At 51.1% G+C, this 18,181-nt stretch overlaps 5 protein-coding genes across 5 annotated transcripts; 4 read left to right on the top strand and 1 right to left on the bottom strand.

Moving 5' to 3' along the window:
- Positions 1-7,147: 7,147 nt before the first annotated feature.
- M406DRAFT_354709 (uncharacterized protein) lies at positions 7,148-8,413 on the top strand. Its single transcript, XM_040922980.1, has one exon. It carries the CDS (start codon positions 7,218-7,220, stop codon positions 8,112-8,114), a length of 897 nt encoding a protein of 298 aa, XP_040782108.1. The 5' UTR covers positions 7,148-7,217; the 3' UTR covers positions 8,115-8,413.
- A 1,032-nt stretch (positions 8,414-9,445) lies between these two features.
- M406DRAFT_36288 (family 28 glycoside hydrolase) lies at positions 9,446-10,678 on the top strand (the record flags this gene model as incomplete). The annotated part of the gene is made up of 3 exons (XM_040923994.1): positions 9,446-9,676; positions 9,738-9,866; positions 9,929-10,678. The coding sequence occupies 3 exons, from the start codon at positions 9,446-9,448 to the stop codon at positions 10,676-10,678; spliced, it is 1,110 nt and encodes a 369-aa protein (XP_040782107.1).
- A 2,429-nt stretch (positions 10,679-13,107) lies between these two features.
- On the top strand, positions 13,108-14,148 carry M406DRAFT_244491 (Rrp15p-domain-containing protein; the record flags this gene model as incomplete). Its single annotated transcript, XM_040916264.1, has 1 exon — positions 13,108-14,148. The coding sequence occupies one exon, from the start codon at positions 13,108-13,110 to the stop codon at positions 14,146-14,148; it is 1,041 nt and encodes a 346-aa protein (XP_040782106.1).
- A 376-nt stretch (positions 14,149-14,524) lies between these two features.
- M406DRAFT_326543 (electron transfer protein) lies at positions 14,525-15,209 on the bottom strand (the record flags this gene model as incomplete). Its single annotated transcript, XM_040920102.1, has 3 exons — positions 14,525-14,763; positions 14,858-15,094; positions 15,173-15,209. The coding sequence occupies 3 exons, from the start codon at positions 15,207-15,209 to the stop codon at positions 14,525-14,527; spliced, it is 513 nt and encodes a 170-aa protein (XP_040782105.1).
- Positions 15,210-16,005: 796 nt separating this feature from the next.
- Positions 16,006-17,958, top strand: M406DRAFT_97072 (uncharacterized protein; the record flags this gene model as incomplete). The annotated part of the gene is made up of 4 exons (XM_040926353.1): positions 16,006-16,336; positions 16,386-16,423; positions 16,513-16,970; positions 17,027-17,958. The coding sequence occupies 4 exons, from the start codon at positions 16,006-16,008 to the stop codon at positions 17,679-17,681; spliced, it is 1,482 nt and encodes a 493-aa protein (XP_040782104.1). The 3' UTR covers positions 17,682-17,958.
- Positions 17,959-18,181: the final 223 nt, after the last annotated feature.

Here is an 18,181-nt window from a genome sequence, read left to right as displayed (position 1 = left end):
AAGCTTAGTGACTCCGATATCACTCTCTCCCGTCATCATGTCACGACATTTCCGCCCTTCGCACCGCACCACGTTGTCCTGCAGCGACCATTGAGTTGCTGACGGACACCAGCCAAAACAGATGGCTCAGGCATTGCGCAGTAGATCGTGCGGCGCCAATGCAAACTACTGCAGCTCTGACGTGACCTGGTCTCCTGCTCACGTGGCCCGATACGGTAGGCAAGAGTTGATCGTCTCGCGATTGTCGCGCGACCATGGATTGATTTTATAGCTTTTGGAAACAAGGGAGTTTGCAACTTGTGGTCGATCGTAATCTCTCCGGTCACTCTCCATTTTCGCTTGCATTCTTTTTGGCTCGCATTGCCCCATACCAAAATTTGCTACGGTAGCCTCGTCTAAGTCACTGCAGCCTTGCCAGGTCCCGCGCACCCCCCCCCCCCTTTTTCCTTGGGTTTAACAACACAGTTCGCGAATGGGTGTGATGCTTATTGTATATCAGGAGCATTACGGTTGACCCATGTGGGTAGGTCATCAGATTTAGTCCATTAGAGTTGTCGTGGCCGTGTCAAACTTTCCCATAATTGCCCTAATATTGGACGTTGATGAAGGGAGCCTCCATAGTCTCATTCTTTCCAAGCCTTGCTTACGATTCTCACCCAAGATTGGTTCATTTGCATCCATCACAAAAGACAATAGAACTACTGGGGCCGACGATCCACACGCAACTACCTAAGAGCATCAAAGCTCTCCCACCTCCGTCAAAACCATGTGCTTCGCGGTAGAGATTACGCACACAGCCGTGTGCGATGTTCAGTTAAAGCTCCTATGACTGAAAGCCAACCTTGTGAGAAGTCAGTATTATGAATCATATCGAGAATTTGGCATGGTGTCAAGCGCGGAGTCGCAACGCCAAATGAAATAACTAGCTGATTTTGTCACAAGGCGAAGGGCAGAGTCCGTTGCACCTCGCGATGGCCTTGGTCGTTGCTTAAATCTGATTGGTACTAATAAGGGGCTAAAAATCTTGCGTTCTAAACTCACAGGAAAGGGTGTGAAAGGCACATTGCTTGATATTGATTTTATTGATCCTCAAATAATTGCCAAAATCCTGGACATAAGTGAAGTTTAACATGAATCGGTATCATTGTACTCGAGCAAACTCCGGGCCGATCTTTAGCTTAAGCACCTCTCAGCCTAACGAATTATGCAGAATAGAGAGAGAGGGGCAGAGAGATACATATTCAAAACGGGGGCATGTCCACTGGCCATAACAACTAGCCCATATTGAGTCTAAACTTCAATAAGGTAATTCCACAGATGCAAGAATGCAGGTGCGGGATAGATATTTCATTCTCCCTTCTAGGTAAGTAATCACTTCATGCACACCGGGAACATTTCTCGCACTAAGTGCCCCAAAGGTAGGCTCAATGGATTCTCAGTCAGGATATGCGTTTCAACAGCAAGCCCTTCACACGGGGAAAAAAAAAGAAAAGAAAAAAAAAAAGATGAAGGGAACAGTACGGCGACTATGCGGCTGACTGAACACTTCGCTATGATTTCAGAAAGGCCGAGATTGATGGTGGCGAAGCGGTATCTGATGGGCTGCGCGTGGATGAGAAGCCACAAAAGTGTCGACAGGTGTAGACAGATAGGAGCATGTATTTGGACAATTGGTGGGGCGGGTTGATAGAGCACCGCGTGAGGATCGCGATTGCGATACCGATAATGCGGTTCCGTGACTAAACAAGAATTCCTACAGGATGTGGCACTGCCGGATCATCGCCCCCAACAAGTATTTTTGGACCAAAGCCACGCAGCCTTGTCCCATCCCCGGAATTATGCCCGTAATATCGCAGTTATCCGGCCGTGCATCGGTATTTTGTCCCCATTAGGGCCACAGAAACAAACGTTCATTCTTTACCAAAAGCTAAATGAGGGCTGAATTGTCAATGCTGTTCTACCCTTCATCTTATGTGCCCTGGTGTCCATAACATTGAACTGTAAAAGTGTGCAGGTTCTGGCATCACATCTATTCAACCTTCAAACAAAGTTTGGGTAGAACCCTCAAGTACTTAATAATGTTGTTGATTATAGAATCCATGGTAGTGTATGGTAGAGTGGTTGTTCAAGCTGTTGAACCATTTTCAGGTCACCGTATGAACATGACTAGGATTGCTTCGCACAACATGAGTTGCAGTTGATAGATCACTATCGGTATATCGCAGGATTCAAAAAGATGGGTGGATGAAACTGCAGAAAGGGTACAGCTGAAGTGATAGATGTCCAGAAGCGGAAAGGTCAGGAATCCGAGGGGTTAAGGAACACATACGACCAACGCTGTTGCAAGATCCCTGGCCCAATGGGGTCCCAGCTGCATGCCATTTCGACAACTCTGCCACGACTTTGATAACCAACATGCATATCAATGAGCCAGGATTAGCTTTAGCTCCGATATTGTGCATGACCTCGAACAAAGAGCCCACCTCTACAAACTGAACACAAGGTTGCGTACCTCTAGAGATACTGATATGAAGCACCCATGAGGCTACCGCTGAGTGCTGATTATGATATATAGACTGGTGAGGTCCAGACACACATTGCCTCCCCATTGTGAGAATACGACGCCGTTGTAGCTTGCATACATTCAATAACTTCTATGTATTCGTCTCCCCTTTCATGAACATCGTCACTATGCCCTCTCGTCTGCTCTCACCTGCACGCGCTGCCATCGCGGCGCTTAGTCTCGGCGCTGCGGCCGACGGCCTGACAGAGGCTCCGAGAACCCTAAATCAAGCCCTCGAGGTTCGGCGTCATTTTGAAGATACTTCAGTGGCGCAGCGTCTGCAACGAGATTGGATTGCTGCCGGTATTCAACAGCGCGATTCCGATGTTAACACATATAAAACGAATGGCTCTCTTAATTTGAGCTGGAGTAACGCAGAGCTGTTCAGTTTGTAAGTATAGATGCGCTTATTGGAGACTGTTTCCCGTTCTCCGAACCTGGCCTGCTGACCTCGAACTTGAAGCGGAATGGTGACAGTATCATGTGTTGATTGTTATGTCAAAGGCACTGCATATGCCACCCTGGTGATCGACGGTGACTTCAACGCCACTGCAGCATTCGAACAGTTTGTCGACGATTTCGGGTCAGATATCAAGAATATCTCGACCGAAGCTTGGGACACATTCAAAGCTTGGTCAGTGAACATAACAGAAGAGGCTGCCGATACGGCTGCCACTGACGTGAAAAACTTCTTCACGGGTGATTGTACGTTTGTGTTCACGTTTGAGTCGAGCTCTGTTCCAAAGGACCTTGACCCCTACCACAATTTATATCGACCCCGGGCTGACATGATCTTCCAGTGTCCAATGATACGGACATTGACTGGGACAATTACACCTTCCCAACCATTGACGTCGATTTCAACATGAACTTGACGGAGATCCCAGAAACAACAGTCCATCTCGAATTCGATGGCTTGGAGCTTTATATGCTGCTTGATGTTGCCATCAATGCTGACCAAGAGATCAAAATTCCGTTGTATCCCAAAGACTGGTACCAGCCCGCCGGAATTGCAATCGGAAAAGAGGAGATAGGGATTTTCATCTCGCTTGACCTCATATTAGCTCTAGATTCCGAAGTTGACCTCTCGACTGGAGTTCACATTGCATTCGATGATGGCCTGGCCATGGATATTGCCATGTTCGGCTCGGACGTGTCGACAATCGACCTGTAAGTTCAACGTTGATCGTCTCTCACTCATGCCTATACTGACCGGTCCTCGAAGCACTGATGGTACATTTGAGTTTCTACCTGTGACCGTGAACACAACGGGTGTTGTATTTGACGCTACCCTTCGCCTTGGGGTCACCGCCGGTCTCAATATGACCGAGGACTTGGATATCTTCAGTATTGGTACCGGAGCCTCCGTCGAGGTCTATGCAGACCTTGCTCACTTCAGAACTAACATCACGCCCACTGATACGTCCACGGAACTCAAGGCTAGAAGTGACACTGATTATTCGGAAGACTGCCTGTTGCCTGTCATTGAGACGTACGAATTTGGTCTCGGTGCCGACGCCGGCGCCTACGTCAACCTTGACAAACACACTTGGGGACCCACCCCGAACACCAGTACCCAGGTCTTCTATACCACACTCTACTCGGCGTGTGCTTCCGCCCCAACGGCATCTTCGACTGGTACCGCTAGTCAGACTTCAATCGCCGGGGCGACGAGCCCCAAACCGGCCCTGCTCGCCAATCGTGCTGACACCAGTCTTACCCTGGGGTCTGCCACATCTGTCTACACTGTGACCAATGTGATTTGCAAGTCGTCAACCAGGAACTGCCCGGTCTCGCTTCAAAGCACAGAGCAGACCGTCAAGACTTCGACTTGCTACAAGTCGGTGCCCATCGGCTCAAGCGTGACGTTTCCCAATACCACAGGGGCGGTGACCTTGACATCCACATTCGGGTCGGCAAATAACCAGATCAAAGCATCTAGCGGCAGCCCAAAGTCGTACGTTCCGCCTACATCATCAGCCAGCGCTACCAATGCTGTGCAAAGCGCAGTCAATGCCGCGAAGAATGACTACAGTGGTTTGTCGGAGTCGAATAAGAAACTCGTTATCGGCTTGTGCGCAGGCATTGGCGGCGCATTGCTTGTTGTTATTGGTGCCCTGATCACGTAAGTCCTGAAACCAATGAGATAATCATGAATATTGTCATCGCTGACATGTTTTACCAAATAGATGCTGTGTGCGGCGCCGCAGGACCGCCGATGTGCACGGCACGCATGACGTCTCGCGGCCCTTCCTGGGCGAGATGTCACAACAGAAGCCCGAGTGGGACAAGTCTGGCTTCGGTACTACTGTATCTCAACGAGAAGTGAACGGTCCTGGTCAAGCATATTGAAAGATGCTGTTAACGTTGATGATTTCTTCTCTTCATTTTCAATACCCCAATTCCCATGGGTTCTTTTCATCTGCCGTTGGCAAGTGCGCGGACCTTCTGAAAGGGGGGGGGGGGGTGTCATGAGATGTGGTTCACAATGATGAACGATAACTTTGATTCTGTTTGCTTCTTGTAAAATATATTTCTCTGGTTGCTTTGTCGTCCTTTCTGAGATGATCAATGAACCCCCCCCCCCGTTTTGATGTCTCATGGCTTTTGCTTGCTGTATGGTGGATAAGTAGGCCCACAGGTCGCCATTACCCTAACCCTGGGACGTCCTCTTCCTGAAATTGACCATCGAGTTGAACATGAGCTTCCCACCCTCTTTCCATTATTACTCGGTCTATTGATTCTCGGTATTGGTTCCTTCCCCCTGTCTCTTTTTGATGTTCGAAAAGCTGCCTGTTTCACCTCAGCAACAGTAGGCGCTGTGCCCAACTCAGCTGCGCTGCTTTCCCAATTCGGTTAAGCTTTGAGACCCCCCACCCCCTGCTTCCACGAGGTCCAACCGCCCCCCCCCCCCCCAACAACCACGCGCGTTGATCCACTACCAACAACAACCATACTAGATCCTCCCAAAGCATGCGACTCGCCTCCTTCCAGTAAGTTCCCTCGGTCCTTTTACAGAGATACATACTTTTTTCAGATTTCCTAAGCCCTGAACATGTCTAGAGAGCGGAGACGGTACGACGAGTCGCGTCCTCGGAAAACAATTGGTCCCTTCCAAGCGCATCTCACAGCCCGTCATCGTCGTCCCCATCGGGGCGCTAGGATACCGACTGACGACCAAGCAGGGCAATGAACTCTTTCATATCCGCGAGAGTCTTGTGCCTGTTGCGCGTCTGTCTGAGACATGCCCCTCTGACGGCCTTACCGAGGGCTCAGAGGACCGTTGGTTGCCTTACGGCGCCAGGTGTCACCGGAAGACACGCCTTCGAACAAGTTTCTTCGTCGCTTTGCCTACTAAAGCCACTGCAGTAGTCTTCTGCTACCCGATTGCTTGATTTTATCGCCCCTGAAAGCACGCCTGATTTGTCTTAAGGATCTTCAACCGCGGGTTGTGTCGGGTTTCAACCAACCTTCGCGCCGGTGAGAGCGCTACTTTTCGTCCGACTCCGATAGGGCCATTTGCTGCTGTGCAATCAAGGCTTTAAGAATGGTTGAATCGTCAGTACGGCAATCCGATGGTGGAGGCAGCAAAAGCCAGATGCGGAACAGCATCGACACAATTCGTGGCTTTCGAAACGGGCCTCATCAATTTAACAAGGGCCAGAGAGCACATGCGCGGATGTCGGACTCAAGGACTTCGCAACCAAACAGAGGCATCAGGGACTTCATAGGAACCTTTGAACACTCCACCGATAGTGGCTTGAAGAAGGAGCCTGTGACTGTGTCTTTGAAAAGCGTCAGTGCAGGAACACCCACATACTCACGAGCACCCAAGACATCCAGAAAGAGGGCATATAGCCATGGCCTAGAGAACAGCGACCCAACAAACGATCTATCGAGCCGTCCTTTGGAGAAAAAGCGCTCTCTGGTTGACACAGCTTCCCCATGTGAAGGGAGTGCGACAGCCCGTACGAGCAGCGATGTCTCTTATACAAAAGAGAACAGACATCCAGAGCTGGTGTCTGAGGAGGCATCCGAAGCTACGATTCAAACTCTTTGGCACCCTGTCCAGGAGAGGTCTGATGTTTGGAAAACCATTCAGCCCTTCTTGATGAAGAACTGGGAGAAAACGTACAGCCATGCGAAGCCCGTAGAGAAAAAAGCTTTCTTGCAGGCACTCTTGTTGCGGAGGAAGAACAACGTGGACCACGAATGGTTCGAGGGTGTCCTTCGAACGAGACAGAGCTCTTTCAAGGTGGTTATGAGCTTGATACTGCAACTCACGGGGTCCAAGTTTTTCTGCAATGTGTGTAAGACGCGCAGTGCAGAGAAACGGAGGAATTGTATGATCCTGCCTCCAGAGGCGGCAAAAATGAATGAGCTCCAGGAGGTCATCAACCGCCAGTGCGTCAACTGTTATTTGGCCGCTTGTTCGACTTGCAAGTTCTTTGCTAGTGGAAAACAAACACCCGTGCCATTGCCCCACCAGCCAGCTCAGCGGCCACAGCAACAACCTCCATGCGCTACACCTCCTGGCATGTCTCTGACGAATACGATAAATACACCTCGGATTGCGTCTTTCAACCCATCCCCAGCGAAGAAACATCCCGTCGCTACCAAGCCTATTTCCCAAACTCCTGTGCCATTGCCGATCATGCGCACCGCTCCAGCACCTCCCGCTCGACCAATGCCCCCTCAGACTGGCCAGTCACAGGTCAAGCCTATCGGCATTATTCCTTGTTCTGAACACATGGTGACTGGGTCTGAACATACTTCAGCTCAAAGTATGGATGGTCTTGGTGGCATTGATCTTGGTCGTGGTCGAGAGTCCACGGGTAGTGTCATTGATGCCTACAAGGTCGTCAACGAATCAGACTCAAGTTTGACGCGTCCCAGCACCGCATCCTCCTCGGCTCAATCATATGATGAATCAGGTCACAACGTTCTGAGCTCTCATACCTCACACACGGTCGCTCGTTCTGCACATCTTACAAATTCCAGTGTCCTTGCCCAAGCCTTCAAAGTTCTTGCTGAGGTCAAGCAGCTCCCACATGCGCAACAAGGAGGTACCTACCAGAAGATTTCTCAAGCATTGGAAATTATTCGCGTGCCGTCAGAAGACGTCACGGTGGCTCTTCCAAATCATCAACAAATCGTCCCCGCGGCTGACCATTGGGAGGTTGCACCGGGCCACCTAGCTCGACAAGACCTGAGCCATGCAATTGGCACTTTGCCGCCGGTCGCATTCTCTACCTTCCTCCTTCGACGGGAAGTGGTCAACTTTGACCAGGCCCAGCACATCAGCAGTGGACAGAAAGTCCTCAATAAGCATGTACCACCATCCGCCTGTGTCAGGATGTGTGAGTCGAAGGCGGATTGGACGTGCGTTCTATCAGTCCTGCAAGGTGTCATCAACGTGAAAACCCCAGGGTTGAATGCCAACATTGGACAGGGTGGAGTGGTCCTTGTGACTCTAGGCCTGGAATCCTTGTTCACAAACACCACAGATCAGGAGGCCAAAATTCAATTTTGGTGGACCAAGGCAGATTAGAAACGCCTGGCCTTCGCGGTTTGCCTGCTTGCAAGGATATTCGACAAGCACCCAACGATATCAAACATATTTGATGTTTTTGTGACGCAGGGTGAGCGTGAGGAAGACGTTGTTCGTAGACCGCTCGTCTGGCCGGGAGAGACGATGAGATGCAATGGCAGGAACGTGGAGAGCGTGCGCTTTGGAATCCCAGCTTGTGTCCATGGAAACAACGGGGGCGTCGTGAGTCACGATTCATTTCACAATTGACAGACTTGACATAGCCCAGTTCACGATGCTCTCAATTGATATCTTTTAGGAATCTAATGGTCTATATCCCTCAGTTGCCTTGTTGGAAAGACTGATGATTCTCCACGAGGCAATAGCTATTGGCTAATAGGACATCCCGAAGTCTCACATGGTTCGTTTCAATGCGCCTAACTTCACTGTCCCACTTGCTTCCCATTTTCCAGCGCCTTAGACCTCGTCTTCTGACCTTGGCAGTCCTTACATGAGCCATCGAATCTTGTGGTTTTACCGCCAATTTAAGAGACTTTGTCCAGTAGAAGACCGTCGAAACGAAGCGTCCACTTCTCAAGTATTTACAAAGGTCTTGTGAGACCTTACTGGCCAGGGTCCCAAGGCCTGGATTTCGCCTGGGGATTTAGGTTTGGCGAAGGTGGGTAGACCTTGCTCGAGTTTCTTCAATGCAACAGTCAAGATATAGGCGAGCGATTTCAGAGAGGGTCTGATGCCAAGGTAAACTATACTGTGACCTCGTATTTGATTTGTCTGGCTCAGCTTATCCTTGTAGGGAGTCAGTCGGATCAATGCTATTTGCACGAATCATATCAATTGCGCAGACAATTCAAATTAAGCATAGACTTAGACATATGGAGTGCCCGGAATGCGGCGTACGCTAGGCTGACCCCAGTTAATTACCTGAAGTCTACCGAACTGCTTGGCACACTTGCCTTCTTGTGATTGTGGCATGTTTGACGGTATTAGTTGTTTCAGGGCTGGAGTAGCCTCAAGCTTGTGGACTGAGTCATGGCTAAGAACCGTACCAGTCCGTTGTTGTCTCTCATCTTGCGTTTATTGACGCCCGGTAATGGTGAGATCGCAGTACCTCGTGCAGTGTCCACGAGAGTGGAAATTTTGCTCTGCTAGTGGATTTAACTCAGAAGGCCATTTCCCAGTATAAATGCATAGGACTGCCTATGCTGGTAGAATCATGCCTTGAATTGTCAAGATTCATTTTTGCCCTTCTTTGTCATTCTTCTCATTCACTCTTTTTTCGTGCGTCTCGTAATCCACACTCTTTTATCTTCTATCATTACAATCTTACGGAGATGTTCTCGACTCTTCTTCTCGCAGCACTGCTGCCCCTGATACAGGCTGCACCAGCGCCTGCTGTGACGCCGGCCGCTCACCTGGAAGACAGGGCCAGCAAGTCTTGCACCTTTACGGATGCCGCTGCAGTCTCCAAATCCAAGGCGTCGTGTGCCACGATCACTCTTAACAACATTGCGGTACCTTCAGGCACCACGCTTGATCTCACCAAGCTGAATTCTGGGACTAAGGTAAATACTTGGATAGAGCATCTACGTTACTCACTCTAGACTCACACCATCCCACACACAGGTCATTTTCGCAGGCACTACCTCCTTTGGCTACAAGGAGTGGGAGGGCCCGCTCATCTCGGTTTCCGGCACGGACATCGAAGTAACTGGCGCCTCTGGGCATGTTATCGACGGCAACGGTGCCGCGTGGGTAAGTGAAGTCTTAGATTTAGTCTTTTCGGGATGTGCAATGCTGACCACAAATGTTTTAAGTGGGATGGTGAAGGAAGCAATGGCGGCAAGACCAAGCCAAAGATGTTCTATGCCCACTCCTTGAAGCAATCCACCATCCACAACCTGAAAGTCAAGAACACCCCTGTGCAATTCATGAGCATCAACTCAGCCACCGATCTCAATGTCATTGACGTGACCATGGACAACTCGGCGGGTGCCAGCAAGGGCCACAACACCGACGCCTTTGACGTTGGCTCCTCCGAGAATATTTACATCTCGGGAGCTGTCATCAACAACCAGGATGATTGCTTGGCCATCAACTCAGGAACCAACATCACCTTCACCAGTGGGTCCTGCACCGGCGGCCACGGTCTGTCCATCGGCTCTGTGGGCGGCCGCTCCGACAATACTGTCAAGACCGTCTCCATCACCAACTCCAAGATCATCAACTCGCAGAATGGCGTGCGTATCAAGACTGTCTACGACGCGACTGGTTCCGTGTCCGACGTTACTTACTCTGGAATCACACTAAGCGGCATTACGAACTATGGCATCGTCATTGAGCAGGATTACGAGAACGGCAGCCCCACTGGAACCCCTACGACCGGCGTGCCCATCACCGGCCTTACTGTATCCAAGGTTACTGGTTCTGTCGCGTCATCTGCGACTGATGTTTACATTCTCTGTGGGAAGGGGTCTTGCTCTGGCTGGAAGTGGTCAGGCAACAGCGTGACCGGTGGAAAGAAGAGCTCGAGCTGCAAGAATATCCCAAGTGGCGCTTCCTGCTGATTCAATAATAGCTTTGAGGCTGGAGAGCAAGGGTTTCAAAACAACCATAGACAGTTCGTGGTGCCTCAAACATGATGCTATGAGTGGCACACTTCTATTCTTGATGTTTATATTCTAATTGTTAAAAATAAAAAAGCGCTGGACATTTCGCTCCAATCAACCGTGTGGACAATTATCTTGCGTTGTGTGGCTGTTCCAGAATCTGGTGCACTATAAGTATGATCGTATGAATTTATTTGTGCCGTTGATGACTTCGGGACTGGACTCGGCCAGCTTGGAGCTAAGAAGGGAAAAGTAGGTTAGCATACTCTATAAAAAGTCGACCTTTTGCACTTGTTGAAGCTTCATAAAATTGTAGTTAGTAAATGTTGCTATGTTATAGCCCATAAAACAAGCTTGAGACTTCCAGCTGCTTTCAGGATATCACCGGTGCGCACTTAAAGGACTACACATATGGTCTGGCGAGTAAAATGCCGCATGACGCTGTGTTGCGAACATCTGAAAGACGATAATATGTGGGTAAAAAAATCGTAAACGAGGCCAGTTTGAGAAGAGAGATATGCTTGAAAAGTTGATTTTGCGATCTTTTGTGTCCTAGAGACTATTTTGTTCAGGGTGGAGAGACAGTTTTTCAGCAAATACTTCCGTACCGGAAGAGCCCTAGCATGAATTTTGCACACGTTTCTGAACCTTCATCATCAAGGCACAAACAGCCGTAAAGTAGACTGAATACTGAGATTGAAGTCTGTTTGTATTTCGTGAAGTTGCTGCGCTGGGCTACCAATTATTTCACGACACTAGGTCATTCATTGTGAATTGCCAAAGGTGAAGGAGCTGCCGCACGGGTTCAATTTTGCGTTTTACCACATAGGTCTTTCATCTTTCAATTCACTTTCCCAGTAACTCACTTGACCACGAAAATGTAGGATAGAAAACCTCCAAGTGTCTGTTGTGCTACAAAGTATATAGTATGTCGCCTGTGGATGCAGTTTTCTCTTCTACTCACTTCTCAAAACACAGCACGCATCAGTTCGATCAAGACCACCTTTCTTGGCCTTCTACTGATTCTTTCCATACTGATCACTTCAGTGCATTAACACAATGTCAACAATCTTCCCTTCCGCGGCCCCGGACGGCAGCCTGCATACGCAGGCGACATCCACCGCTGTTGTACTTCTCATACGCCTCATTGGCATTCTCGCTACCCTATCCGCCGAAACGATCACAATCTGCGTGGTCTGGCTCGTATCTTTCTCTGTCGACATCGTCCTCAGTCAACTGCGCCGCTTCCTTCATCGTCAGGTCAAGGATGGTCAACTGCCAAAGTCTGATCCCAACCTCCTTGCGGCTGGCCAACTACAGAGCCCACTTCATACCTCTCGCACCATAAACGTGGCCAACATGTGTCTCAGTCACCCTTCACAGCAGCCGGCCGATGATGCGACTCGTACAATCCATTCTCTCCTTCCATCCCAAGTCGACACTGAACTGAACGGCACCTACGACTGTAAATTGCCAGTCTGTATTTCTCGCCGCACCAACCTCTTCAACGAGACCTCTAATTCGCAAGCGACTACCAAGGTTAAGCCAGTGAAGACGAGAGACCTGGTTTGGACACCGATCAAAAGTCCCGCGACCCTTTCCTGCCCACGAGCGGCCATAGTTCCATCGCGAGCCTCCCACCGGATGAAGAAGACACACATGTCGCGCCAGCAGCACGAGTTCCAAATCCGACGGGCCGATTTGATGACCAAATGCTCGACGGTGGGCGGACGACAGGGCACTGACTCGGTCATTTGGGTCTAGTGGTTGACTCTTCATCAACTTCATGATCAGCATGGATAGAAAGGCTGGAGAGTGTGCGAGCGTCACGCCACAGGAGATCCCAAAAGCATCTCATATTACCAACAGGGCGAGGTCGTGAAGAATGCTAGGCCGGAATCCTCTCGAGACTGAATTTTCACCACAGAGCAATTTGTCGTGCATATTAAAGGCACTGATGCTGAGATGGGAGCAAATCGAGTTGAGAGAAAGTAGTTAATAAATTCTCTTAGTAGAATGCGCGTGGACACTCATGATTTCTCATTAGACTGCATATAAGTTACATAGGAATATTTCCTGTAGGACAATAACCAGCAAGTAATTTCCACCTTATCGCGACTCGCTGCCATGCCATTTCCAAACATTCATAAATCCGAGCTGATCTCTCTTCAATAATACACCCTTGTAGCCTTGCCATGGTCTGAAAGACTGAGCAGGGGTTAGACCCCAACCCTTGCTTATCCCTGTCAAAAGTTTCCGCTGACCGCCAAAATTCTAAGCGGCAGAATTCTCGACTTGCACCACCCCTCCCGCGATCTCTATCCATAACCAAGTCTACAACTCTCTCTATTTCTCATCCGCCTTGCCAAACCATATCTAACCAAATCATGGCTGGTACAACGTTTAAGAAGCGATCGCGCGACGACGCGCTACAGTCAAAAGCCACCCGCCCGACCAAAAAGCAAAAGAAACAGACGGCCTACCACAGCGAAAGCGAGAGCGCACCCGAGCCAGACAACGACGAGGACTTCCAGGCCGTGAACCTGCTCGACTCGGACGAGGATGACATCCACACTGCACAGGTAGACGACGGCGGAGATACAGACTCGCCTTCAGATGCATCGGACTCGGAGTCCAAGGCAGAGCGGGTGCCGCGGCGGGGTCTGAAGAATAAGAAGAAGCCCGCCGTCTCAATAGCCAAAAACGCACCCGAGAGTAGGCTGGCCAAGGACGCGCCCGCCTCCGCCTCTGAAGGCTCGGAGGGCGCTGCGGGCTCCTCGACAGACGACGGCGACGAGGGTGATGAGTACTCGGACCTCGACTCCGACGACGGCGACGACGGCGACGACGGCGGCAGAGCTGGCGGCAAGCGCACTGGCAAATCTAAGCGCAGCGACCCCGCTGCCTTCGCGACGTCCATGTCCAAGATACTCTCGACAAAGCTCTCGTCTACTCGGCGTGCGGACCCCGTGCTGGCCCGCAGCGCGGCGGCGCACGAGGCGAGCCGGCAGGCGGTGGACAACGCGCTAGAGACAAAGGCGAGGAAGAAGATGCGGGATCAGAAGAGGCTGGCTATGGAGAAGGGGCGGGTGCGCGATGTGCTCGTTGCTACCAACGGGATTTTCAGCAATATCAACCCTGTCACTGGAGATGTCGTGGCGGACGCTGATGGAGAGACGACCGCGGGTGTGCTAGAGACGGAACGGAGACTGCGGAAAGTCGCGCAGAGGGGTGTGGTACAGCTCTTCAATGCGTTCAGGACGGCGCAGGTCAAGGCTGCTGAGGCAGAAAGGGTCTCGCGAAAGGAAGGGGTAATTGGTGTGGATCGGAAGAAGGAGAAGGTCACGGAGATGAGCAAAAAGGGCTTCCTGGATCTGATTGCTTCGAGCGGAGGTGGGCTCAAGAAGGGCCCGCTGGAGGAGGCTTGACCTGGCTTGCAGAATCTACGAGCAGAGCTGAAGACTTGAAAAGGAAGTCATTGCATTTGACGGGCGTCTTATGATTGGATTAGAATTTCTTAATTGAGGAGCGATGTGTCTCCCGCTTGGTCCAACGGGGCTGGATGGTAGTGATGACCATCTCTGTACATAAAAAATACAATGCCTTGCCCTTGCCACAGGCGACAAGGCAGTCGGTCTATACCATCCAAATCTGCGACTTTGACTCGTCTTTGGACTCCCTGAGCAGCTTGATATTCTTTTTACTATTCACTCACACTCCGATATGGTCAACATCGTGAGCCTCGTGCCGTCTACCATGGCGTACCAGATCATACTATTATCGTCCAGCCGGCGCCTAACATTGTCATGACTTGAAGTCACTCGCCTGTAGGTTCCTCGTCATGGACGGCAGCCTCACCACCAGTCCATCTAGCTCCGGGGTCAAGATGATCTGGCAGCCCAGCCTGCTGGTCTCCGTCAGGCCAAATGCGAGATCCAGCATGTCGTTCTCATCATCGTCGGGCTCGGGGATCCTGTCATAGTATTTCTCGTCTTCCACGATCACATGGCACGTTGAACATGCGCAGGACCCGCCGCAGGCACCTATAGGGAACAGAACATGTCAGCCTCTTGTCGCAATCGCATTCTCGGATTGTCACAATTTGCAACGACAGCACAGAACGGGCTCGTGCCGTACCTTCCATTTCTAGATCGTGCGCTTGGGCTATGTCCAGTAGGTTATCCCCCTTCGACGCAGCGATCTTGGTCTCTAGCCCGTCCTTATCGATGAATGTCACGTAGATCTCCTCGCCTGGCTTGGGCGGATCGATGTGCCCATGCCGCCTTATTGCGCTCGAGGAGAACGGCCGTAGGTTCTGACCCAAGCCGAACTGTTGTGTCCATCTGGGCGTGCGGTGATTTCGGGATATTGCGCCTGAGCGAGGCAGTATTATGCGAGAGGACTTATTGCTAAATGATTGAAGGGGTGTCGAGGTCGATGCTGCCTGCGCACGCACGAGCGAGCGTGTGAACGTCCTTGCGGTCGCCATGTTGGGCGAGAGCTTGTGTGTGTAAGAAAGAGAGAGAGAGGAGAGGAAAAGAAGAAGCAAAAAAAGAGGGCGACAGCGGAGGGAGGGCTAAGTCGGCTTTAAGCTGAGGACTTGGATCCTAGCCAGGCGAGCAGACGGCGTGTTCGAAGATGTTCAGCTACCCGACCAGATGGTAGCCAATAATCAGCGAGCGCGTTCGCAATTCAATGCACGTTGGCTGCAATTGTGCAGGCAGGATGCTGAATCTATCTCAAGAAGGGCAAGAGTGAGACACAGAAAATCACGGGAGAAATTCCGAGGCCAAGCCGGCTACGGACCCTGCACTGACGTCCTTCCAATACAGAGAGGCCGGATCGTCAGCAGAATTCTGATTCTTTTCTGCTTATCGATAAAAAGATAATAGGCTTAGGTAAGCTGCTCAGACAGCTCCCCCGCCTTCAGGTTTTCCGACATGGGGGGATTCTCCATCCTGGTTTGGCTGGGCTGGGCCGGGCCTTGACTTTTGACATTTGGGGAATGATTTCATGCGACTGACTCTCTTCATGCAAACAAGCAAACGACATGCCAACACACAACTGATACACACCACAAGAAGCTTTGTACACCCTACGCAGGTGACACAAGCCTGTACAGGGGACGCACACAGGATTTCTATATCCACTGGTCCGCGCCTTTGGGCAGCACCGAAGCTGCTGGCAGCAGAAATCAACCCATCCATGACGCTTCGCTGCCAGGAGGTTTTGAAGATTTGAACGACCCAACAACAATCATCGACAGCACTGTCACACATCAGAAGATGGCAAACAATCACAGACAAAGGGTCAACCCCCTCCGCCCTTACTATGTCCCTCCTACGATCGGGGAATCTAACTTCGAATCGTCCAACATCCCCGGTCCCAATGCCTTCTCCCGCTCAGCAAATGGATCCGCCAAGTACGCGTCCAAGGCACGCGACATGTTTTCGGATCTCGATTACAAGGACTACATCTCTGAACCATCGCCCTCGGTTGTTGGAAACATCAAGGAGGTGATCAACGAGCTCATGTGGAAATACACCACCGTGTTTCTGGCGCAGCCCTTCGACGCCGCCAAGTTGATCTTGCAGGTCCGCACCCAGGATGACGTTGGTGCCACGGGAGCTTCGCCCAGCTTGCCATCCTCGCCGATGGTTTCTAGGCAGTCGAGCTTCAATGCAACTCCATATGGCGAAGTATGTCATGAACCCCGGGGAAACAAACAGGCAGTGGACAACAACTTTTGCGCCAGACATGGCCGGCTGACTTTGAAAAATAAAAAATTATAGCTCTCAGATTCAGAAGGCGACGAGCCTGCGTACTTCACCTCGACTGTTCCTCATACACCGTCCCCAGCACGTACACGAAGGAGACGGTCCATAACACCGCCACCAGAAACGCCCAAGACTGCGAAGAAGTCTACGCTGCCGCCCCACATGCTCAACATCCGCCGGCCGGACTCGATTACGGAGGTCATGTCGCAGCTATGGCAGAATGAGGGGGCATGGGGCGTGTGCAAGGGGACAAACGCTACCTTTGTCTACAAGGTATTACAGTCTCTGCTGGAAGCCTGGTCAAGGAGTCTGCTGTGCGCACTCCTGGATGTGCCGGATCTCGGCCTCAAGACGGATATGGACCGCCTGGTGGACATTGCATCCCCTTACCCCTGGGCCTCTCTGTGTGTTGCGGCTGCAGCTGCCGTGATCACAGGCCTCATTCTTTCTCCTCTGGACCTCGTCCGGACAAGGTGTGTCTTGAAGATGTGCTAATGTCGATGAGACGCCGTAGCTGACGTTTTGCCAGGTCTATCATCACATCAACGTCACGGGGTCCACGGCGGACACTGGGCATATTGCGCTCTTTGCCTTCATATATGTGTTCATCAAGCCTTGTACTTCCTACCGCCCTCCACTCCTTCATCCAGCCTATTCTCCGGCTGTCGACGCCCTTAGTCCTGCGGACCAAATTTATGATTGATAGTGAGGTGTCCCCGACGACCTTCTCCCTCGCAAAGTTCTGCTCGTCGACAGTCGCTCTGTTCGTCAGCCTGCCGCTGGAGACGGTGCTTCGTCGGGGCCAGGTTGCCGTGCTGAGCTCGCCAGAGTACGTCCGCGCCATTGAGGGAGGCGGCAGCTCAGCCAAGAGCGGTCGCAGTGGTGGGGAGATGGGTACTGCGACAACTTCGCTTGAGACGATCGTGCCTCCAGGGAAATACGACGGCATTTTTGGCACCATGTATACGATCGTGAACGAGGAAGGATCGAGAGCCGTTCCGTCAACACCGGCAGCAAGGACACGAGCTGCGTCTAAGAAGGGCAAGCCGCGGGTTGCCGAGACCGTATTCCGACGAGGTCAAGGCGTCGAGGGACTGTGGAGAGGATGGAAGGTCAACTGGTGGGGATTGGTTGGGCTGTGGGCGGCTGCGAATGTGGGAGGTGGAGGGGACGGAGAGTTTTGATCGGGTCCGATCAGGGCCTGCTCGTACGAAGTCTATGAAGTCCGTCTTCAGACGGAGGGAGACAGGAATGTGGGCGAGACTGGTCATCACATTCATGCGAAAGAACGTGGCAGGTGTGTGTGGGCCGCCGTCTTGGCAGAAGCAAGCGGGTGTTCAATGGTTGAATTTCTCTCTCTACTCATGAATGACGGTATGATATCCCTGCCTCGTTAGTTGTATTATGTATATTGGTTGCGGACATAAAGACGTGCAAATATACACATCTCACTTTAGGTCTAACTTTCTTCGACCATTATGAAGGGCGGCAGCAGCAAATATCCTTGATCCACAGCATGCATGTCGTGCGACGCCTAGGTTGCTATTCTTTGTCTTTCTTCTTATTCCTTTCAAAAGCAATACCGCAAAACTTTTCAGCCTATGAGGACGTCAAGATCCACAAGCCAGGGGGTGAGACTTAATATACATCAGGCGATCCATTGGCGGAGGAACTTCGAGAGACA

The sequence above is a fragment of the Cryphonectria parasitica genome (genome assembly GCF_011745365.1).
Source record: "Cryphonectria parasitica EP155 unplaced genomic scaffold M406scaffold_1, whole genome shotgun sequence".
Classification (NCBI taxonomy): domain Eukaryota; kingdom Fungi; phylum Ascomycota; class Sordariomycetes; order Diaporthales; family Cryphonectriaceae; genus Cryphonectria; species Cryphonectria parasitica.
This window is presented reverse-complemented; position numbering and strand designations above follow the sequence as displayed.